This window comes from Acanthaster planci, linkage group LG12 (genome assembly GCF_054643075.1).
Source record: "Acanthaster planci isolate LZ-2023a linkage group LG12, COTS_SCS, whole genome shotgun sequence".
Classification (NCBI taxonomy): domain Eukaryota; kingdom Metazoa; phylum Echinodermata; class Asteroidea; order Valvatida; family Acanthasteridae; genus Acanthaster; species Acanthaster planci.
This window is the reverse complement of record NC_141788.1, coordinates 1,033,728-1,058,139: the sequence shown is the minus strand read 5'-3', so window position 1 is coordinate 1,058,139 and position 24,412 is coordinate 1,033,728. Positions and strand designations below refer to the sequence as shown.

The 24,412-nt window shown below is 40.7% G+C and overlaps 3 protein-coding genes across 9 annotated transcripts; 1 reads left to right on the top strand and 2 right to left on the bottom strand.

The window, feature by feature from the left end:
- Positions 1-53: 53 nt before the first annotated feature.
- On the bottom strand, positions 54-9,272 carry dbt (dihydrolipoamide branched chain transacylase E2). Of its 2 annotated transcripts, none has more exons than XM_022241548.2 (11): positions 9,140-9,272; positions 8,593-8,743; positions 6,626-6,701; positions 5,673-5,860; positions 5,200-5,342; positions 4,777-4,885; positions 3,963-4,276; positions 3,315-3,392; positions 2,744-2,935; positions 2,288-2,359; positions 54-1,970 (listed from the first exon to the last, which is right to left on the bottom strand). In XM_022241548.2, exons 1-11 carry the CDS (start codon positions 9,260-9,262, stop codon positions 1,803-1,805), a joined length of 1,614 nt encoding a protein of 537 aa, XP_022097240.2. In that variant the 5' UTR covers positions 9,263-9,272; the 3' UTR covers positions 54-1,802. The 2 variants fall into 2 exon arrangements, with proteins under 2 accessions (XP_022097240.2, XP_022097241.2); XM_022241549.2 differs by having other exon boundaries at positions 3,963-4,273.
- A 672-nt stretch (positions 9,273-9,944) lies between these two features.
- On the top strand, positions 9,945-17,781 carry rtca (RNA 3'-terminal phosphate cyclase). Of its 5 annotated transcripts, none has more exons than XM_087144420.1 (12): positions 9,945-10,054; positions 10,536-10,699; positions 10,992-11,092; positions 11,371-11,514; positions 12,238-12,361; positions 13,113-13,171; positions 13,589-13,730; positions 14,059-14,177; positions 14,582-14,640; positions 14,954-15,048; positions 16,124-16,228; positions 16,777-17,781. In XM_087144420.1, the coding sequence occupies exons 2-12, from the start codon at positions 10,640-10,642 to the stop codon at positions 16,861-16,863; spliced, it is 1,095 nt and encodes a 364-aa protein (XP_087000546.1). In that variant the 5' UTR covers positions 9,945-10,054; positions 10,536-10,639; the 3' UTR covers positions 16,864-17,781. The 5 variants fall into 5 exon arrangements, with proteins under 5 accessions (XP_087000546.1, XP_087000548.1, XP_087000545.1 ...); XM_087144422.1 differs by lacking the exon at positions 12,238-12,361 and adding an exon at positions 12,713-12,836 and having other exon boundaries at positions 9,945-10,084; XM_087144419.1 differs by having other exon boundaries at positions 9,945-10,084.
- LOC110982843 (uncharacterized) lies at positions 17,517-23,155 on the bottom strand. Of its 2 annotated transcripts, none has more exons than XM_022241563.2 (5): positions 22,763-23,155; positions 21,839-21,900; positions 20,829-20,972; positions 19,376-19,609; positions 17,517-18,714 (listed from the first exon to the last, which is right to left on the bottom strand). In XM_022241563.2, the coding sequence occupies exons 1-5, from the start codon at positions 22,783-22,785 to the stop codon at positions 18,557-18,559; spliced, it is 621 nt and encodes a 206-aa protein (XP_022097255.2). In that variant the 5' UTR covers positions 22,786-23,155; the 3' UTR covers positions 17,517-18,556. The 2 variants fall into 2 exon arrangements, with proteins under 2 accessions (XP_022097255.2, XP_022097254.2); XM_022241562.2 differs by having other exon boundaries at positions 20,829-21,026; positions 22,763-23,150.
- Between the last annotated feature and the right edge of the window lie 1,257 nt (positions 23,156-24,412).

The window sequence follows — 24,412 nt, the reverse complement described above, 5'->3', positions numbered from 1 at the left end:
GTCACCAAAGCATTTGTGAAATGACAGGGAAAATGCAGAAAAAGATCCAGGTATAAATTTTCCATGCCTCGGCTGAGGAATTTATTTATGACAATGTACATTATTCACGCTGAATTTAGTCCTTCAATGTGTTCCCTCCATGGACCCTACACAAAGAATTGCAGTAAAATGTCTGAGAATATATCGGCCCGAAAATCCCTATTTCAACTGACCAACATAACACGGATAGCCAATAAGACAATGTATTGAGTGTGATGTTTAATTTGTAAAGCGGTGTAGCCGAGGTTCTTGCTGTAAGGGGCGAGTAGGGGAAGTAGATAACACAGAGGGAGGAGCAAGTCCAAGGATCTTTTTAATACTTCCAATTTCTTCAAATTGCCAGCGGGGGTGCCCTTTTGCCCCGCCGCAGCGGGGCAAAATGATTTTGCACTAGTTTTCGAACTCCAAATGGAACTTTAAAAAATTTGACAAAAAGACAGTGGTGTCATACGTGCATAGCTAGAAACATAAATACCTCAGATAAGTTACACAAACCACCCCCTCTCAACAAAAAGTAATGCCAACAACCGTTACAATCGCCTATATCACTATTTTACACCCCCTGCTTAAATGGAACGTCCTGAACACTTGTCAAAACAAGCAGTATATCTCTTAGATAAAGTATTCCATGCCTTGAAAGGCGTGTTTTTGAAGTCAGACTGGCTTATGCTAGTTACCACAGATATTTCAGTGAAATTATGCATTGCAACACACAGTGCATGTGTTCTGTTTTTACAAATGATAAGATAACAATGACATTGACGTGATAGGTAACAGTGACGTGGGATTGGTATGGAGTGTTCTTTTGCACATCAAATGGGATTTTACAAAATAGGAAACAAAAAATGCGTCATTCTTTTGAATGATAATAAATAGTATAAAAAATAAACAGCTTGAGTTTGTGTAGATCAAGTTGATCAATGAAGTGTGTTTCAGTGAGGAACTTACAGAACAATTATCCATCTGAGGGACCAACGTATGAGTAACTGACCAACATAAAAACTGTCCATAATCTGGAAGTCTTTTGTGAAGCAGATATCAAAATCGATATCCAAAATCCAAAAGGGAGACAACGATACTGCCCCATTACGACAAGCAACACTTCAGTTCTGATTTGTTTTTCAATAAAGCAACCCTTAGAAAGCGAGTCCATATTCCCGACCATCCTAACAATAGAGAAAAATCACACAGTCTTGCAATTAAGATTTGGGAAACCCCATCCATTGTTTCTAAGACTATGAAAGCGAAAGGCAGTGAGATGAAACTGACCAATCAGCATCAGTAATTGAGGCTCAAGCCTCCCACACTGACCAATCACATTCATTTTCCAGTCTGATGACTGGGTGTCCTTTAAAAAGAAAAGTTGAGGGGCATATTCTCTTCCCATAAGTTTGAAACGTCTCCGTTTATCTCACTAACTATAGACGCTATGCATCCATCAGTCAACTTGAATGGTCAGTTACTTGAGAAATTAATTTTTCAGGCTGACTGCTTATTCGATAGAGGAATACATACCATCCATGTCCTGTTTGTCTTTCAATCAACACAGAAAAACAAGGCAAGTTTCAACACATGATTTCTAACTTACATGTAACAGTGCACATGCACTACACAAAGAAAGGAAAATGTATCGGATATCTGTCAATTAACCCTTTCTGTAGCAAATCCTTCAACCGATCTGAAAGGGTTGTTAAGAAAAGGGGGAGTGTCCTTCGTAAAACGGCACCCTCGATACAGAGAGCTCAAAGGTCATCCAAGAGGAATTATTTGAGGTCAAGGGTCATGGTAGCAGGCTCCTCTAGGTATGACTTCCAGATGTTGGAGAACCTGGCCATGGTGGCACCATCGATGACCCTGTGGTCAGCAGACCAGCTGACATTCATGACGTAGGCTTTGTAGACTTCATCGTCTTCATCAAAGCGTGGCAAGGCCTGTCAGAACGAGCCAAGAAGAGGAATTCATAGATGGCAACAACTGGAAGGGCTTCGTAGAGGTCCTTTTATTGTCATCTGCTTTCCTTCAATTAAAACAAAACTTCAACAGACATTCAACAGCACAGCAAAATGTAACAGCGCACTTTTGGAATTGAGCAATGAAGGAGAAACCACTGAAAAATCTGATTAGGAAAGATAATAGAATTTCTGTGTAATAGTCCTGTGATGAGCCAGGGCTTAAGTCAAACATAAGTCATGTCTTTTCTTCCACTTAAAAGAGCTAATCAAAAAATTGTTAGATTTCTCTCCAGTACCTGAACTTTTCCTATTGCTCCTATGGCTACTGTTCCTGGCATCAAGACAGGCCTAGCGTAGGTCCCACCGATCTACAAACAATCAGATGTAAGTTAATACAACTCAATATTGAATCAAGGGGTATTGCCTTGAGGTATTCATGAGCCAATCAGAGAACTGCCAAACTGGCAGGTGCAAAGCATATCCTGATCTTGGCCACCTGTTGAAGTGTGCAACTAGTTTGAAACCCCTTGGGCAGGTTATTTGTCAGGAAGTGGAACTGTGAAGATGGGCATCAAAGGTCATTCTTAGCGGTCATCTGTGATGGGCAGACCAAACAGACAGGGTTGTCGCAGGTCCGAGGGTTGTAGCAGTGGAAAGATTTCTATGTTTCTATGGTGGCAAAGGCAGAGCTTTGAAAATGAGAAAAGTAATTTCCTGTTCCACTCCCAAGCCCGTTTCCATTTAGCGCTCACCGTTCCAATATTGGAGAGAGTGAAGGTAACTCCTTCGAGATCATCGGACCCCAACTTGCCCTCGTAACCCAGGGTCATCAGCCGATTCAGCTCCTGAGCTATCTCAAAGACCGTCCTTGCTTGGACGTTCTTGACGTTGGGCACCAAAAGGCCTTGAGGTGTATCCATGGCAAAGCCGATATTGTGACTGGCCTACAACGGAAAACAGGCTCAATATATAATCTGAACTCTCTGTAAAAATTCTGTCGTAAGAATGTAAAAAGAAAACTCCTCCACCACACAAACATCAAAAATCTGTGTCACAATTCAATGCCATCTCAAGCTTCATTATATATTTTCAAAGGAAAAAAATGAATTAAAAAACTTCAAACTTCAATCTGTCTTGAAACATTTCAAGCCTTTATTTTCTCAGGCAAGTGCTAACTGTACTTCAACCAACTGATTAGACCACATAATCATGCTACCTCAATTTGCTATTATTTTGTCGGGAGAAAATTAATATTGTCATTGTTAAACAGGAACAAGTATTGAGCACAACACTGTAAACCACAAGACCCGTTTACTGATGTACCTTGTAGGTGAGGTTTTCACACTGTTCATCAACTGAAGCATTGAGAATAGGGAAATAATGCAGAGCCATGGAAGCAGCCTTCACAGGAAACAAAACAAAGAATGGAAACATTTAATAAATATATACACCTGCAACAGGGGACATTTATTTCTGACTGTAGAAGACGTGGCATTCTCAATGACTGATTATTTTTCTTTTCATATTCGATGATACCCAACTGAGGGAAATTTGAACAAGAGAAGGAGAGAGGAGTGAAAGATCATGGTGGTGAATAACAGAGACTGGGGTGAATTTGGACTGTGAAAGGAACAAAGCGGGGGCTGGGTTATCCCCTTACCACTTTCTGGAAAAAGCCTACACCAAAAAATAAGAGACTCCGTTTGAATTAGATTGGATAATACACCTAGAAATTCTCCTCTCCAACAGAGAGTTTGCATGGCTGCCATCTCGCAGGCCAGTGCTTTTGTTCAACAGAGTAGGCACAAAGGAAGTTTCCCTGTGAACAAAAGAACTGCCCTGCAAGATGGCTACCACGCAAAGCCTCTTATAGTAGAATAATTCCCATAAAAACCAGAACACTAAAACGTCGCTGAGATAAGAGAAGAAATCTCAAACAAACTTTTTAGCAGCACTGTTTTAGTTTTTCACCTTGATGAACATTGGCATGAGGGAGAACTTGACCCCTCTCAGGCCCGCAGCCTCCTTCAGGACACCCCTGAGCTCCATTAGCGAGGAGACGTCAATCTCGTCGCAGTAACCAAAGTGAGGGATCTGATTGGCTGCTGTCATGGTCTTGACCATAGCCTTCTTGATGCCTCGGATGGGCTCAGTCCGATCCTGGCCGACGACGACTGGCTCCAAGGGTCTAGACGGGGGAACTGGTAGGGTGACGGACGGAGGGGTCGGAGGTGGTGGGGAAGGCGGAGCTTGGGGTATAAGGGGAGGGGGTTTAGGAGGTGCTGCTGTAAAAAAAAAGGCATGTGTAAGTTTCCGTACCAAGTTACATCAATCTGACTTCTTAACATTGTTTCTTCTTCACTCAGAATTACATCCAATATTTCTAACACTCCTGAACATACTGTCATTTTCATATGCATAGAATATATCGTTTGCAAATCACAAACTGGTGGCTAACACAGCAGTACTCTCCATTTCTGTAGTGGGGGGTTCAAATCCAACGAGACGTCAACATCTGGATTCAGCTTTAGTACATGTTCCATGTGCTTTTTCCCCAATAATTGTCAGGAGTCGTGCGTTTGGTTCACAGGCCTCCTTGCTGTTTGACTCTCAGAGTAGTCAATGTTTCTTCAGCAGAAATGCAACTAAAAACAACTCAAATCCACTGGCTAACTATCTCCGTGAATAATCACTAAAATAAACAGTGACCACTGAATGCAACCTGAGATAAAAAAATACAATCAGGCACGATTACTGGGGAGACAAATTCCTAAGATGCGATTACCTGATGCCGCTGTGGTTGCACCACTTTTGACCCTGTCTAAATACCGAAGCATGTCCTCTTTCAAGACTCTACCATCTTTGCCTGTCCCATCAACATCAGCAAGAGATATCTAGATAGAACACATCACGGTACATGACTAAATGTTCACAAAGCCTGGCCAAAATTTAATCTAATAGAAAATCATTCTTGCTCTGAGAGGTTACAGATTTCAACACGGCCCCCTATTTTGCTCTAGGGTTCTAACTTTTTGTGGAAGGTAACTTGTCAATACATGTACATGTACTTCCATTTTTTTTTCCACTGCGATTTTCAAGGAAACTGAATTCCCATGTAACAAAACTAATGGCTTGCTTGTGAGTTATGACCTTCCATGATCTTGCAATATGGATGATGAAGGGTCTAGGAAGGTTTCCATCAACCTACATTGTTCTCCATTGCCAGTCTCTTGACAGCTGGTGTGGCTAGCACTTTGACATTACGTCTTTCCTCATGTGCGGCTTCCTCTCCTGACTGGGTTGTGTCACCGTCACTGTCACTGTCACTCATGGACGATGAATCATCCACATCTGTGTGGGTAACATAAAACTGTCGTCTAAGAGAGTTCCTTGGTTATGTTGCTGTAAACCCCATGGCTTTGGACGTGATCCATTTGTACTGAGCAAAAAAAAAACCCAACTAATTTGGATACACCTACTGGAACAATTCCCAATCCATCCAATTTGCTGACGTTGTAGAAAAACCAATGGTACAGCCAAATAAACTATTTCTTGTACGGACGGGAGATAACCACTTTTCTCTGCTAAGCATTGACAAATGCCTGATAATGACAGCTTTAGTCTCTGTTTCAAGAGGTTGCTAAAAATTTTCAAAATGAAAGACCCCTTAAGTTGGGTTACCTTGGCTTGATTCGGAGGTTACCTCTATGTCCACCAGCGGGCTACCTACACGGGCAATGTCATCAACTTCATAGTGTATCTTTCTAATGACACCATCATAGCGACTTGTTATTGTTACTGACGCCTTGTCACTTTGTACCTCGCAAATACTATCAAACTGAGCCACAGTATCACCTTCTTTGACATACCTGGCCAAAGGGATAAAAACAAAATCAATATTTGGTAATCTTTCATATAACACTCGAGGCTGAGAGAGGAGGAAATTCAAAAATCCAGAAAAGACCACCACAGGTTTTGAGGGCCCTTTGTGTTTGCTGACAGATTTTAAAAGAGACTATTTAGAAACTCCTGATAAATCTCACCCCTGAATCTCATTATCTAGACCGGCTGGCCTACACTTGTTCCTCAATTTATCTCAACTGGTAGGGAATCTAACACCACCATAGTGTTTAGCCACTGGCCTTCCAAACTATTCAGGAAAGTTATTGACTGATAGATTCAGCAATAAACATCAGTGGCAGGATACACTGTGCATCTGCCTCTTACCATGGCCACCGTTTTACTTGTAATCCAATGAAGTGGACCATGCTACCAAAAAACCCACTGTTTTATTTCCCTTTGCAATTTGAAGGTGTTACAGTCCGCCGAGTTCTCATTTTAAGCTGTGTTACATTAAGCAGTTTGATTCAATGAACCTGACTGGAATTAGGATTAATACAATTACAAATGTTGCCTTGAAGAGTATCAATGATACCCCAGGGTTGAGGCAGCAAGTGTGGTAAAGCAGTTTGCCCAAGAACACACGACAGGAACTCCTGAGTATGTAAGATAGTTCAGTCGTACCATTCACTCGTGTCAATCTGCGGACACTTTTACGCATTTGGTTGAAAATCTGAACTTTTGTTGACCCTGCAAGAGCAAAAGCAATAACCTCCTTTGTCTTTGTATCTTACCATTCTTTAATGACAACCTCTGCTATGCCTTCTCCTATATCAGACAGCTTGAACTGCACGACATCCCCGTGTAAAACTGACACAAAAATCAAGACGACAAAATTATAAATTCATGGTCTAAAAACTAAAAAAAACAAGTCTATGTTTTGGCCAATTTTCTGTGGAAGGTAAAAATTGAATATTGTACTTGAGCACAGAGGAACCTGATTCAATCACGTCATGACCGTGCTAGAATTAGTCTGACGTGGGAAATGAAAGCAAATACTAAACAGCTATAACTGACAAACTGACCAACAGAGAGATGTGTACATGCACGTAGAGGGGAGACTGTTCCCAAACGAAGTCGTCTGAAGGAGAGGCACAGTTTGCAAAATGCATGAATGGTGTGGAATGAAGTATGCAGTGCTTGGATGCATTCTTGTCGCACTGTTATGCACTCATTGGCATTGACCTCATGTAAAGCCAATGTAACTGACCCTCATCACTGTTGATCAAGGACTTCAAACAGCAAGGTGACCAGGTCAACAGCACTAGGTCATGGACGGTGCAATTTGGAAAATGTTGAAAGCTACATGTACCTTCATTGAACCCATGATATTTATCTTCAATAGAGTACCAAAGTGATATTTATCTTCAATAGAGTACCAAAGTGATATTTATCGTCAATAGAGTACCAAAGTGATATTTATCTTCAATAGAGTACCAAAGTGATATTTATCTTCAATAGAGTAACAAAGTGATATCTATCGTCAATAGAGTACCAAAGTGATATTTATCGTCAATAGAGTACCAAAGTGATATTTATCGTCAATGGAGTACCAAAGTGATACTTATCGTCAATGGAGTACCAAAGTGATATTTATCTTCAATAGAGTACCAAAGTGATATTTATCGTCAATAGAGTACCCAAGTGATATTTATCTTCAATAGAGTACCAAAGTGATATTTATCTTCAATGGAGTACCAAAGTGATATTTATCGTCAATGGAGTACCAAAGTGATATTTATCTTCAATAGAGTACCAAAGTGATATTTATCTTCAATAGAGTACCAAAGTGATATTTATCTTCAATGGAGTACCAAAGTGATATTTATCTTCAATAGAGTACCAAAGTGATATTTATCTTCAAGAGAGTACCAAAGTGATATTTATCTTCAATAGAGTACCAAAGTGAATATAACAGCTATATGTATAAAAGGCATTAGCATGAGAGGCAGCGCTTGAACCAACACGTGTGCGCACTCCATTTGTTTGCACTACACTGCCTAGTTCAAAATGACAATTGACATCACACCTCGGTACTCTCAGGTCTTGAAGTGTTCCACAATTATCCCCCCAGCTCACCAGGTCATGAGATCAATGTTCTCTGCAGCAGTTTACAATCGGCCTAATCTCAAAGGCACCCATTTACACTCCTGGATGGAGAAAGACAATTCCCAACCAACACAAGTAGCATGATCCCCGATGAGTTCTGACTGTACATAAATGTACATGTACAAGCCAATTCAAGACGAACTTCAGAACCACTGCAGCATACGCCTATTAGTCTATCATGACTTCTTTAACCCTAACACCCCCAAGGGTTGCTGGCCCCTTCCTCATTCACACAAAGTTAAACACCCATATTGGACTTTGTGCACAGAGGCTGTTGGACTTTGTTTTTCTGAGGTATGCCAAACCCAATGCAAACGCCAGCTGTTATGGGCCTACTAGACCTATCCCCACAGAATTAAACACTACTGTTTAATTCTGCGTGGTTGGGGAAGGTTATGGTTAAATTTACACTATGTAAATTTGTAGGATTTTCATAACAGGTGCCAGGCCCATAACACTAATTGACGTACAGGTGTCGGCCAAATCTTTAAGAAAATAATTTTGTTCTCAGTCATGTTAGTGTGCTTTATACAAAGAGTTGAAAAAAACACCAAGAAAAGACACTCTCCACTTCCATTGGTTTATGACTCACCACTGGACATTCCCAAACACCTGATAGACGTTGACAGGTCAGCCAATGGCCTATACAGCTTTGCTGAGGGCAATCTCCTAGACGTACACCGAGCATGTGGAGAATAATGACTTGATGAGCAGCAGACACTGAAATGCCGTGTTGCATAATTCTAGGCATCAAAAATTGACCAAATTAATTGGAAATAAATAATGGATTCAATTAAGTCAACCAAGCAAGCACTAGCAGACTAGGCCAACTAAATATCAGTATCAATATATATGGCCCCACTATTATTTTTTTCAATCATCAAGCAATTATTGAGTTCAAAACCAATAACGCAGTGAGAACAGGGGGCGACTTGTTCAACTTCCTGAGCGTGATGTGTCACACAAGAGACACTCGCGTAAGACGTGCTTGTGTATACATACAGTACGAGGGGCGACTTCGTCATTTATCAAGATTAATTCCCCGGTAAATTGTACTTTGGTACAGTAAATGGACTGATAAGATCGGAACATGTAATCAAGAAGAAAAATGAAATATCAATGTCATTGTTGTCTCTTACTAAATTGCGGGTACATCGTTGTAAAGGAGACGAACGAATCCACAATTGCCTAATTAAGTTTGCCATCTCCAACATCAGCAACGACTGGGCTCTCCAGATTTTCATGGCGTCTCTAAATTCCATGCAATACAGGGTGATGATGTACGGTGTCCCACAACCATGACCAGTCACGCCCCCGCTCCGCCCTCTAAGAACATAAACCAAGTACAAACCTTTGGAGCCTTGACAAACTGCTAGCCATGGTACACACGCTGGATGAATGCCAAAACTATGAAACTTTCAAAGCTACACTGCCAACTTGGAGGTCGTGGCGGCCGTTTCGACTTTCTTGGGACAAAAGATATTATAAAGAGAAAAATCTTTGAAACAAATTGGACGAAGTAAAGAGTTGGCCTTTAGTTTTACGTATTTTCTGAAAGCTTTGTTTTTTAAGCATAATGAGAATTTCAAATTCAGCATGCAGTGAAAACTGATAAAATCTATCGGAGGTTGAATGGTGTTGAAAGCGCCTAGAAGCCCAAGCAGGGGCGGACCCAATTTTAATGGAGTCATTTTTTTCTCGTACCTCTTATGACTTTTTAGAAAGTGGGCAGGGGGAAACGGCTACTTTTGAGGTTGAGGTACCCTCCTCAGCTTCTGCTACAGGGGATTAAATTCATGTAAATTACTCAATTAGCCCACAAAGGTATCGCGAAACAGAACCTTAATTACCACGTTGTTAACGTTCTCTAGTAGCCCCCCTACATTTGTTTATCGCCTTGTGCTCCATGTTTTCTATGCATCAAGCTTGAATGACTACCATTTTTTTCCACTGCACACATTATAGCATACACACGTGGCGGCCGGCTGCATGAAAAAGATTGACCCCTGCGGGATCGCTTCTCCCATGCGTGACTAAGTTCTGATACATAGTCGGTAGGCCAGTAAGCGTAGATCAAGGTCAAGGTGAATCCTTCAGCTCTGGATATTTCTTGCTATAATGTGCAGTTTCTTGTACGAATTTTAAACTTGAACTTTGAAGATCTACACATTTTCATCTGATTTTTTTTCAGTCTTTGTCCTGTTAGGCCGGCCCATGATTACACCTTGCCCAGGTTGGACGTTGTTTTCATTTCGTAACGTAGCACGGTCAGGGCTAGATTACACCTAGTACCTGCCTAGGCTACACGTACATGTATCTTAACATTGAACTACATCATTTACATGTATTTTTTAATGTTAAGCAATAGCCTGTATCGTTGAACGTTGTAACTAAACATGCTAGAAGACATGGAAGAGAGAGTGTCCCGGTGACTTTAATAGTTATGTTTGTAGCTAGGACCTTACTAATAGTAATAGGCCTTACTAGCACCATGCACTATGTCATGTCTGCGATCATGTTCGGTTTTACTGACAGATTTTACGCAACTTAAACTTGACGTTTGGACAGTCTACCAGTCTTCTCATTTGTGATCAACGGGACTAGGTCTTCCTAGTCATTAGATTGTTGATGATTGAAAGATGGCTTCAGCAGCGGCAGCAGCATCTAAAGTCATCATTGATGGCAGCATCATGGAAGGAGTAAGTCGGAAAAAGAACAATGTTGCAAGCTTGGGGAAGTTGAGGTTAACACCTGTACCCACCCCTTCCTCTTTCCTATTTGATTCCATTTCATTTCTTTTAAAGAATTCTTGAAGGGTTTACCCTCAAGAAGAATGACCATTTTCAGATTTTCAATATGTACAAGCCTGAATCTATGAATCTTAACCAATACCCCTGCCAAGCCTCTCTAAACAGTCAGCCAGTGTCACAGGGCATGCCTTAAAGATCTGTGGTTTTGATTTGTAAGTTGATTGTGTTTGTTTATGTTCAGGGTGGACAGATTTTACGCATTGCTTCAGCTTTGAGCTGCCTGACCTGTCAACCAATCACTGTGCAGAAGATCAGAGCTGGGCGGAGCAATCCAGGACTGAGGTGAGTGAGTCTCTTCATTCCCATTGGTCAAGTTCTTCCAGGTCGAGTGTGCTTTTAACTAATCACAGGAGATCTTAGCTAGGCCCAAACTCCTATTTTAAAATTGAGATGTTTGAAAGCAATTTTTTGTCACAAAGTTGGAAGGTTTGGGCACTTTCTGTCAAATTCCTGACAAAAAGGCCCAGCGAGGGTTGTGCACGGGTAATGTCTTTAGACTCATTCTCTGATGAGTTCTTCCAACTTATTTTATTTGAAGAATTTTTTGTTTTATGCATCAGACCACAGCATCTGAGTGGGCTTCAACTTGTTCGTGATATCTGCTGGGGTGAGCTGCTAGGAGGATCAGTTGGATCAACAGAGATCACTCTGATTCCCTCGGCCATCAAAGCAGGCAGATATGTTGCCGACACAAAAACTGCAGGGTGAGGTGATGTGAACATCCAGTCTCTTCGTAATCCTTCTTCGCTTCAATCCATTCATACTGTCTTGACTTGTGGATGTTCTGAAGCTGAAGAATCCGTTCACCTTCCTAAAATATGTGGCTCTTACTCTCTCCTTTTCAACATTTTCCTGCTTGTAACACTTTATCAAAATTGCCCCCAAATGTTCTAAAATATTCAAATGACTGTTTTAGGGTTCATGTGAATATTGGTTACGTTCTCATCTTGTCAGCATTTCCACCTTGATCTATCAAGTTAAGCCATATCCACCGTATAGGATACTATAGGTTACGTCCAATTAAAACACTTTCCAGTTAACAGTGAATGATAAGTTTTTCTTTTGCTGAGTTCACAACTCCAAATGAATAGCAGACCTTTTGAGCTCAAGAAATACTTTGATTGAAATGTCCCACAAGGCACAGATTCACCATCTAGAATTTTAACCCCTAACTTCCTTGGCACTTTTACAAGGAACCTTGTTCTAGCCTTCCAAATTTTCCACTGTCTAGCAAACCAATTGCATACTCTTGGTAGTTTGTAGAAGGGGCATTGTGTCCCATGGGAATTAGCCTCAGTTGAGCTCTGCCATCCTCAATCCTACAAAATTTTCCCAAACCTCTTGGATTTTGAAGGACCCAGGGGATGGTAACTGTCCCTGTGTATCTCAGTGTGTCTTTGTCTGTGTTTTGCTTGTCCAACGTCCAGGAGTGTAGTCTTACTGATGCAAGTATCAATGCCTTGTATGCTGTTTGCTGCTGGGCCCACCCAAGTCTCACTCAAAGGGGGAACAAACGCTGACATGGCCCCTCAAATAGACTACACAACTCTAGTAAGATTATCAATATTGACAGCACCAAGAGATTTCACTCAAATGCAGCCTCGTCAACGCTCTGACGAGATTAAGGAATAAGAAGTTTGCCTTCTGGATGTTTCTCAGCTTTGATTTGTAAAACAACTTGATTAATTTGTTTTGATCAAAGAAAAGAAATCTGTATGTAGATTTTGAAAACTGCAATACTAGTGCAAGTATAACAAGAGATGTAGTGTTTAAAAGACCAGAATATTCAGATCTGACAAGGCTGTAGAATGGTATGCATTTGAGTAAAATCTTAAGGATGTTGCAAGAAACATTATAGCCTATTTTATGGAATATAAATTGGTCCCCTCCCCCCCACTACAGGAATGTGTGCCTGATCCTACAGATAGTTCTCCCATGTACCTGGTTAAGCAATGGACCAGTCCATATTGTCATGAGGGGTGGTACAGACACTGACATGGCTCCACCTCTTGATCATTACATCATGGTAAGCTACCATGGCAACAGAAAACCCCAGATGGAGATTTAATGTTCTTAATTTAAGCAGAGATATACACATTTTTTTCAGGAAACGAGTTCTTTGGGAGCCAGCCTCGTCATTACCCTCTCCTCTTTCAGAACTATGAAGATAATCTATTCACATTTTCCCACTACCGTTACCTAAGATTCCAAAATTCTCTCCTCCTTTGTCCCCACCCCAAGGTTTTTTTTTAAATTTGTTGAAAAAAATCATCTGCTATAGTTCTGCGTTCTTATTTGACAGGTTTTCCAGCCAATGGCTGAAAGATTTGGTGTCCAGTTTGAATGTGACGTGAAAAGAAGGTTGGTTGTATATATACATGTACACCTGCCACTCTTTATAGAAATGTTTATTATCCTAGATATTGTTCTGATTGCCTTTTTGGGCCTTCCATCTTGAAAGTTACAGTGTTTGGTTTTAGATCTTTAGAGAATCTTTCTCATTGGTAAAATCTTGAATATTTGCAGCTGTATGACAAACTTTAAAAGCCTGCTTACAAGAAATTCCAGGATAGTTTGTATCTGGATCTGGGCATTTTCGGAATTTCTTAATTGGCTGTGAACTGAAACATGCCAAAAAGACTTTCTCGTTTAGTTTCCATATCATCATTGTGTTTTGTGGGTCCACAACACCTGTTGTGCTCATGTTTGAAGTGCAGTTGTAAGTAGCATAATGCAGTATTTTTAAATGTGAAGAAAGTATTTATTTACCTTTAATAGGGGCTATTACCCCAAGGGAGGTGGTGAGATACAGGTGCGTACCACCCCTATCCCATGTCTTCAACCTGTTGACATCACTGATGTAGGCCGAGTCACCAAGGTTGAAGGCCGGGCATTTGTAGCAGGAGTCTTGCCTGTCAAGGTAGGCGCAATAGGCCATGTTGTCAAATCGTATTTGTAATTGGAAATGGAAGTGACGATCAAAGAACATGTTGGCAAATTCAAACTCAGATCTTCATTTTTAGTATCAGATCTAAACATTTCTACTGATTATCATGACAAATGCAAAAACAACCACCAAAAATCTTCCTATGTAATTGTCATTTCACTGATGACATTGTTTGTGAAATTTTGGCGCAAAAACTTCATGATTTTCTGTAACCTATTTATTCATGACATCAAATCTGAGAATGTCATTTTTTAATGTGTGTGAAAGTTAGGTATAATGCTTATTTTTGTGCCTGTTACAGATTGCTAAAAGTATGGCTGAAACAGCAACTATGATGATACAGAGACGATTTCCTTGTATTCCTGTTCATGTTGAAGTTGTACAGGAGACATCCGCAGTAGGCAATGGATGTGGTATCATGTAAGTACCTGTATGACCTTTCCGAAACTGCTCTCTAAAACTCTCCTTACATTTACAGCAGAAGTGATAGACAAGTTAAGTTTCCAGACCAACTCTGTTCAACCCTCATCTCAATCTGTGCCTTCTGAAACATATTGTATTTTTTAATCGCGGGACCAAGAGCGGGACCAAAAGAGGGCGCAAGTTACCTAGAAACAGAGGCTCCTTTGGTGGGAACTGCACTTGGTTGGTTTACAAACGACTATGAGATACATGCATTGCATACGCGTTGCTACCAACAAAATGAACACTCCCAACCAGTATGGCTCTTCTGCTCAGGGTGGGTAAAGGTGCCTTAGGTTTTAACAATTACCAAGCAAAGGATAACGTTAGACAGCTCCATTCTTTTGTTTTTTTTAATGTAGAGTGGTTGCTGATACAAGCACAGGCTGCAAACTGGCTGGATCGAGTTTGGGAAAGAAAGGTCAGTATTTGAACCACACCATACAGCGAACTGAGACTATTAAGAAATAGTCACGTTTGGAAAAAGTTGCTAATTATAGCATTTATCTTTAAGACGCCACAATGCGACTGACTCACATTTTTGGAGGATGTGGAAGAGCACAGATTGCACTTGATAAATCCTGTTTTGATTTTATAACCTAAACCTAGACCTACATCTGCCAATTAGAGAACGGTGCCTATACATGCGGTATTTTGTAAACTTTTGCTCTTCAATCTTGAAGTACCCTGCAAGTAAGTCTCTTTTGTTGGTACCTGTTTTTCCCTTTCTTGAGGTGTGCCAGCGGAGCAGGTTAGCAAAGATGCTGCTGAGATGCTTTTGAAGAACCTTGATGATGGAGGATGTGTGGATGAGTACTTACAAGACCAGGTGGGGAGGCATCATGATTTCAGCATTCTATTCAGATTCTTTGTAGAATTTCACAGGTGATAAAAGCCTCTGCACATGCTTTTCAAAAGAGGCATTCCTGAAGTTGCATGTTCCTGTTCTGTCCAATCCCTCAAATTCACACACAACTGAGATGCCAATTCCATTTGTACTAAACTCCACACTTGGTGATTTCCTCAAAATCACGCAATGATAGGTGCTCGACTTTTGCAAACTCGGGAGGGTTAGCACTTCTGTTTCAATAAAGACATTTCCTCATGTTGTATACATTTTATATTGGAATCATTTTGAAATGCCATCTTTGAGGATAAGTTGGCAGTGGTGGGACAGAAGTCCTCACCATACAAGCTTGATTACAGAAGTCCTCACCATACAAGCTTGCATTACAGAAGTCCTCACCATACAAGCTTGCATTACAGAAGTCCTCACCATACAAGCTTGCATGACAGAAGTCCTCACCATACAAGCTTGCATGACAGAAGTCCTCAGTCCTCACCATACAAGCCCTCATCATACAAGCTTGCATGACAGAAGTCATCACCATAAAAGCTTGCATTACAGAAGCCCTCACCATACAAGCTTGCATTACAGAAGTCCTCACCATACAAGCTTGCATTACAGAAGTCCTCAGTCCTCACCATACAAGCCCTCACCATACAAGCTTGCATTACAGAAGTCCTCACCATACAAGCTTGCATTACAGAAGTCCTCACCATACAAGCTTGCATTACAGAAGTCCTCAGTCCTCACCATACAAGCTTGCATTACAGAAGTCCTCACCATACAAGCTTGCATTACAGAAGTCCTCACCATACAAGCTTGATTACAGAAGTCCTCACCATACAAGCTTGATTACAGAAGTCCTCAGTCCTCACCATACAAGCTTGCATTACAGAAGTCCTCACCATGCAAGCTTGCATTACAGAAGTCCTTACCATACAAGCTTGCATTACAGAAGTCCTAAGTCCTCACCATACAAGCTTGCATGACAGAAGTCCTCACCATACAAGCTTGCATTTGCCAAAGTTTCATTGTCATATTCTCGTTTGTCTTTCAGTTGATTATTTTCATGGCTCTGGCCAAAGGGACATCAAGAGTCATGACGGGACCCTTAACATTGCACACTAAGACTGCCATTCATGTCACGGAGAAACTCACCAAGGTACTCAAGTCACACAGATTGACAAATTCAAACTGTTAAAAGGCCTCATAATGGGATTATTTTGGGTAGAACATTTTCCTGTTTAGGAGTAGAGTCAAGGAATTCCATTTCAACGTCGTAGGTTAATTGTCCAGTGATTTGTGGTCCACACTTTAATACCAAATTTATAACTTGGACCATTTTCCTGAAATTATTTCACTTGATAATATTCTTGCGTCGTGATAGGGTTGGGAATTTGTGCCCAAAATCAGTATGGCTAAATTTCTTTTGTCACCCTGCTTGATGTTAAAGCATACTAAATGCAGCAAGTTACATTGGAACTGTTCACTACAAAGGTGAACAAATTCAAGCTATCCTGTTTGATTTTTATAACATTCAGCACGGCCGGTCAGGTGGGAGTTTCAAAGAACTTGATTGGATGAAACGTGTACATGTAATTTTCATATGGGGATTGTAAACAAGACTAGTTTTATGTATTTCTTATATATTGATTACAAAACCTAGTGTAAATTGGTGAAATCTAACTGTGTATTTTATTTTCTTTCCAGGCGACATTTAATGTCAAGAAAGTCTCTGGTGAGGGTGACTCGGGGACTAGCATAATAGAGTGTGAAGGTATCGGACTTCAGAGATAAGATCAAAGGCTATTACATTGATTGAAAAACTTCGATTTATGAAAAAGAGGGGCTCTTCTCTTTCACCAAAAGGTAGAAAAACTTGATTATCCGTAGAGGAATAAACAGACAGATAGTCTGGTAGCTTTTGTTTTTGCAAGCTTTGCAATGTAGGACTGATACTGTCCCGTTGGTGGCAGATCCAACTAGCTGAAGATTAACAAGTTTCTCTGTGAATTTCCAGACAAGTAATAATAGTTTTTGGCTTCATTAAAAAAAGTTTCTGAAAAATGAGTGAGGAAAGTGGAAAACTCATAGGACAGAATTTGAGCTGAAAAAAAGTGAAATGTAAAATATATTCATTTTATTTTGGAACATTTTCTTTTGTGCAGTACTCTTTTTAATTTTGATAATAGACACAGAATTCTTGCACAATGCTGACAAAGGTTTTGTACACGTGGAGAGAGAGTTTTGTCACATGAAAACACCCACAATACCCTTTTGTCATACATTGTATTCATTTTGTAACCAATGGCTAACAGTTTTGGATGTTGCAGTTCAAACATTTGGTCATATGACTAGTTTGACTACCTATCAAAAATCTTGTGCCTGTGTTGAGGTTTTTGCCGGTTCAGCTTCACGTTAAGAAAGTCAAGTTTGTTCATGGTAGGCAGTAGATTCCTTCCATTTTATTTTCACTACAGTAGACCACTTTATCCATAGAACAGTAGACACTGGTAAGTTTTAAAAGTGGGGAAGACAGTAAAAAGTCTTTAAAAACAGAGCACCTTTCAGGGAATAAGTTAAAACCCTACTTTATGTTTACATTTACAATTTATTTATAAAACACCTGCAATAAACAATTCACATTAAGTATGCCTTAACCTTCCAGTTGTTAAAAAGCTTGAGATTAAAACTATTTACAGCATGAATGCATAATTGGAGACAAGGAGTGGTTATCTTTGTGACTTGTCCAATAGTCTGTCATAGACTCACGTTACTAGTGGTGCGTGGTTCATTTTAAATGGTCCGAGGGGCACAGAAATATACATTTTGGGTGTAAGTCGATAACTGCTCATCAAAAGAGGAAATTCTTAGCTGGACAGGACACCCTTTTATGTTTGTGCCATTTGTAAAAAAAAGCAGAGAATCCGTTGCATATACACAAAAACCTGATCCCCGGGGTGAAGTGATAGTCACACTGAATCTTGATGGATTTGGTTTAGGTCTAAAACTTCATCCTTGAAAGGAAAAGATTGCCCTCTTGATTTGGACCAAAGGAATATGTTCCGTATAGTTTGCACCCCCTCAAAAAACAGATACCATAAATTTGACCAGTATTTTTTCTCATATCCCATCAGTGGGAGAATTATCCTAACAACTTGTACATGTATGTTCTGAATCACATCATCTTGTTGAACTTGATCTGGGAAATTAGTGGACTAAATCACATTTTAAAGTGGATGGATAAGGTTGAATCGGTAACATATAACTCCCACTAAATAGTCTTTGGCCCTTGATTTCCTAGCTTCACAATATAAGTACCTGTACATGCATGTACTGTTTTGTTAGTTCCTTGTTACAAATAGTGTAGTATACCACCTTACTGCATCAATTTTGATCGATCTCTGAGACACTTGTTGCTATTTCCACCTGTCTGCCTTCCTTGTATGAAATATTTACAAACTTTAGGTTCACACTCCTCAGTTTGCGGTCACCTGACTGATGTGTTCTGTAGCCAGAGTATTCTATGAAAGTATACCAGTAGAGCCATCAAGGGCGTTAGCAGAGATCCTTGAAGAATGCATCCATTGCTGTGGGGCTGCATCTCCAAAGCTACTCCATCCTGGTGGCTGTGATACTTGGATGTATCTAGTGTAAAAGGGAAAACGTTACCACACTTGTAAGCAAATTTTTAAATGGTCAAATGATCTGATACCTCCCTAGACACCCAAGACCTACTTAAGACCTCCTCCAAAAAGGAGGCCTTTTTACACAATGAAAAATGATTTGGGGGTCAATTCCATTGTCCTTCATTGTACAAGCGAGTAAAAGCAAGAAAATGCAGGCTCACGACCCCATAACAATAAAAGCTTATAGATGCAATTATGAAAAAAAATCCACATTTTGAGTCGCAATTTACCCCTGGACTCACGTAACGAAACGGCGTGAACACTTTAGCAAAGTGTCCATTTATTCCGAGATAGTCAATAATATATCCACTCATTAAATAAGAATTGAAAATAAAAGAAGGGATTCAGTTTGCTTTATTGTATCTTTTAGAAACAAAATACGTACGAAGAAAAGATATTACAGATTAAATTCACAGGTTTCTGTGGTATTTAATAGTGGCATAATTTCAAAAATGTTTCAGTAACAATCTAGTCTCGTACTATAGTCTTGGCTAGCTTTATAACAACAGAAGGAAGAGATCAGAGACTAGTCTACCAAACTTTAAACTTGTCTTTCTGCCGGAGTCTTTCCTTCACTACTCTGCAACTTCTCCGCTCTCTCTTACTTCACATTATCTCACCTGGTTCCTTTCTGCATCCTTCTAACTCGTGTCTGCGGCATTCTAACACCCCATCCACACATTGGCAGACGCTGCAATTTCTATACACCCAGTCACCGTGGTTCACCGTGTCACAGCTGCTGTTCACTCGGTCTTCACAGTACCGCCCCTTGTACTCCTCCGTGCAGAAACAGAACGATCGGAGGAACCCCGTGCCACCGTTCTTACAGTGTGAAGAATCATGTCTGTAAGCGGCTGTTTGGAGGGAAATGTATAAAATGATGACAGCTTTTTTTCCAAAGGAGGCCATTCCAGAACTGTTAATTCAATGTGGGGATGCAAATCTCATGTAACAACGCCAAAGTACGGGCAAGTACGATATTTGCGAATAACGTTTAACAGCTTGTGGTGATTTGCGACTTTTTTTTAACATACATGTAGCTGCTTCTCTCGACTTTTTTATCACTGACAATTATTGCCTGATAAAATCAACGCTGCAGTTGGTCAGAAATTGGTTATTATTTGCATCAATCGGCACTGGAGGCCTTGGGTGGTAGTTAGTTTTGCGGTTTCATAAAAAAAAGTATTGTCGATCTATTTTCTGGGTTTGTTGAACCTTACATGTTGTTGTTGACACCCCTTACCGAAGTATGTAAAGCCACGAACACCCCCTCCCCGTTTTCACAAAGGACCCGCTCTGATAGGAAAAGACTTTTGCAACTACTTATTTACGCGCGTAATGCCCCAAAATTGTGCTTGGTTTATGGGGGGAAATGCCATTTAGCCTATACACCATGCACCTGTTTTTCCGCCCCACAGAAAGGCAAGCTTCCCCCTCATTGTTATCCCTCATCGCCTTAGTTTGGTTTATTTCACCCGAACAAGAAGAGTCAGTTGATCAGGATTACATCCCCCTGGTGCGTCCACCTAGCAGTCATTGTCATTCTGATCCAACCACTTCACAATGTAATCCCTCGTCTTTACCAGACACACAGGAAGCATCAACATTGATTAGTTTGGATTTCTCATGACCATAGCTGTAACGTTGGATATTGCGACCTCAACTATTGTCCTGTGCAACAATAACCAGTCAATAATGAGAACAGCCTAAAAATTCCACCAATGGAACGCTGACGCGTGGCTTAAAACTGAATTTTTAACCGAAATTTAATTTTATCAGGAATATGCACTATGCTGGCACTTGTTTCAGTGTTCTCATGTTTTCGTTGCTTTCTTGTTTAAGGACAGACCTCTAAAACCCATCATTCAATTACAGTAACGCCATGAGCGTTGTCAATTTTCCGTGGACTGAAAATCTGTGGTAACATTAACTTCTTGGTCTTCCCGAAGACTTCAACAGACTGCATTGCTTCAAGATGAAGGGTTAGAGTTCCTTAATATTAACCGAATTCAACGATAGGTGTAGAAATCAAGTTTCATCAGGTTTTCCAAATGGAAAAAGATCAGTGCTTACTCGGTTCGCTGATATCTCTGACTGGTTGGCGCCGAGGTTTGGTCGCTCCGCTCCCTTTACCCAGTGTATCGTTCGGACGCCGGGGTTTGGAACGGCCCGCCCCTGACGGCCTCCCGGATGAGGATACTCTGTCCGAAGTGAGGACTGCTGGGGAATGGGCGAAGGATTCTAAACTAACCTCGGATTCTCTAAATTGGCCTGACAAACACAAAATATACAAAATGCTTTATAGGTTTACTCTGAAAGATACATCAATATTTTTGGAACAATTATTGGTTCTGCTTTTTCGCAAATTGGTTTCCTTATTTTCGAATTTTAATAACAAGGTTTAGAGAACATGCCCTATTTTTTATTTTGATAAATAATTATTGCTAATTGTACATGCCTGAGTTCATGAATTGAGCAAATAATGCAAAACGGGGGCCAAATACGAGTCGCCACAGAGACAAAATAAAGGCGTGGCTGCAGTGACAGAAACCCGCTTAAGGCATGTTCCAAAATAAATCCAAATCTTGGAGGGCTCTTTTTTTTGGCGGAGATGGAGTTTGAGATCTTATTGGAAGCATGGAGCTCTATGATGGATACACCAGCTCGACGTGTTTCATGGCTCTTGGGTTTGAGGCTATATCGAGTTACGCCCTGGATTGATAATGATTTGCGGTTAGCCTTCCCCTTAATCACCGTAGATACCACAGTGCGTATACCCCCCCCCTTGCAGTGCTGTAATCCCCAAACAGGTGTTGAAGGGTAAACACAGGCACAATCATGAGTCATTGCCACGGACCTTGGTGAGACCACCTTGTGTTTGCTTGCCGATTATCACGATGACTATACCTAAGTCCTATCGTCATGCTCAAACAGCGCATCCATAAGTTCACTATGCCGTGAGATAATTACTGCTGTTTCCAAGAATTTGTGCACGTGCGCTTTGGGACGTTTCCACTTCTTGCCCCGGTTCCCTCCAGTACAACAAGGACAGAATTTTAAAATGAATGTACATGTATTCATACCTTTCTGATGTTCCAAAGCTGTTGCAAAGGCCAAAAAAATTACTACTAGATAAACGCAGATCCTGCAATGACATAATGGCAAACAAAGAGACATGTGTTAGCCCTATGAGAAACGTGTTACTTTAGAAAAACGCAGAAGCATAAATAGAATTCCCTTTGTATTTTGTCGTCTAACTTGTGATTGTATATCGTACAGGTTTTGGATGCTGCAGTTGCTGAAACACTCTCCCCGCTGATGTAAGAAATGTAGTTTCAACATAATTTTTCAAAGTGTTTTTCATAATTTTTAGTTTAATGGATTACAAGATTGGAGATGGAAATGTCAAAGAGCGAAAACCACTGCAAAGAAGACTCGTTAAAAACTCGCATCCTACAACGCCAACTTCGCTTCCCTCGCCCTTTTAACCTGATTCTGCATTCAGAAGGAATTGTACGTATTTAGCTGAAGGTGCTTGGATTAAGTGGACTGAATTCAAACCTTAAATTCATTGGCATCTTGAATAGTGAGTCTTTTAACGCAAATACTGCAAGGGTGATTTTACACATTGGTAGAAAGGTATTGCGCAAAATCACCCATGCAGTATTTGCGATACCGCTTATTATATCAATGTTTCAAAATATGCGTGTGATTGGTGGCAAGCCTTTTCCGCGTACGAAGACTGTCTGGCAACTCAACACCTCTCATGAAATTCACCCTCTCGACTGGCTCAATTTCCGGATGAATTCTCTTTTCGAAATGCATGCGAACATGGTGAGCGTCTATAAACTATTCGTTAATTGGGAATGTATCTAAATGACAAGAGCATCACCGCATTTGCCTCTATAATGAGCAGTTGAAGCTAGGGCTACGTTAAACATGATGGCGCTTGAGTTGTTACCGACTTCCAACCCCAGAACTCGAGCGGGCACTTCCATCGTTCTTACCCCCAATCAGTTGTAAGTTGCATGGCAACAGCTCCACTTCAATCGCCGGCTGTTGCAAATCCAACCATCCAGTCAATCTGTACTCATAATTCACACGTTAAATCCGTAGATCCTGGCAATGGGGTAATTTTCCACAAGTTTTTTTTCGCTGACGATCGCATGATCCAACTGTACTGTCTGTAGGCTGTAATCACACCCCTGGGATGTGGCCCATTGCTCCAGTGCTGCTTCCAAGCCCAAGGCGGGAATGTTGTCCTTGTCCCTTCTCTGGTAAACGAACCCAGTCATGCGTACCAAGTCCAGAGCCAACGTTGATTCACCGCGTTGATTGACAGGTACCCTTTTCACAGTTTACTGCGAAGAGGGTACAATGGTTGCTTGGAAGCCCAACCCACCCAGCGCTTGAGGTATTCAGTATGGCCCTTAGTAGTTATCTAATCTCCCCGTTCAAGAAAACAATGAGGATAATTATGCAAACTAGGTCATGCTTGTTGCTGCAGCTGATTGTGGGTAGCTCCTGCATGCTCAGCAAAGGACTGTGGGAATTACTTTTGATATGAACACTGAGTAAGTCTTGGCATGCTGGGAGGACATAACGATCTACACCTCTTGCGAGCAGTTTTCTTCCAGGAAGGGTATATATTGGCGAGATATTCTCAGAATAGTGGAGAAGTTGAAAAGTTGTATGCGATTCGATGTGCTAAATTTATGTTTGCACGTTATTCCCAAAGTGAAATTCCCATTCCTTTCCAGGCTCCACAAATCATCCAAGTGCAAAGCTTTGGGCTTTACGTCACGGAGGATAAAAAAAACTTGACTTAAAAATAAAAGGTGGGAATTCAAAGAAAACGGTGGGAATTCAAAGAAAAGGGGCACATTTGGGGAGACTCGGGACAATGGTGATTTTGATACCGTTCAAGAAATCTTAGAATTGTCGCTCACACCACAGAGGCACAGACTTAACGAGCATACACGCTTTTCATCCACTGTTGCTGGGGCTAGATTTTTTAATGCAATGCTCGAAAATGCACATTACCTCCCATGGAACCCTAATTTTCAAATATTGTGTTGTCATTCGAAAGGATACGCCTATACTTTAATATCTTTGTCGGCGCAGTTAGATTGAGTCTGAGGAAAGCTAGATTTTTGTCTGAAAGGACTGTCCGTTTTTCGGCGAGTCTGTCCACCTCAAAGTTGTATATAACTGTTTCTAAAGTTTTCAGGTGCTCTTATGTCTCTCAAGAAATTCCCGGGACAAATCAAGTCTGACCTTGCTGGATGGACCACTGTGATTTTTTATGTGACGTCATTCTAGGCTAACGACGTTATATTTCAATTGCCAAAATTGTGGATCTCTTAAATGTACGTCGTAAACTTTTTTGGCGTTTCATAGTTGTGAAAGTGTTATTAAGCCAATGGGCCGCCCTTTGTCACAAGAAAACTGTGAGTTTATAAGTCTAACAGAAATTTTCTAAACTGAATGATGTCCTCCGAGAATGACGTCATAACAACAGCGCTCTATGTTGTCTGGAGAAGCACGGACAACAAAATGTTTAGAGCAGTTTACAGTGCAATTAAGCAGAAATAGATGCCTAATAGTTTTAATGTGGAGTATTGAAGCCTTGAGCAAAAGCACACTCCCTCATCGAT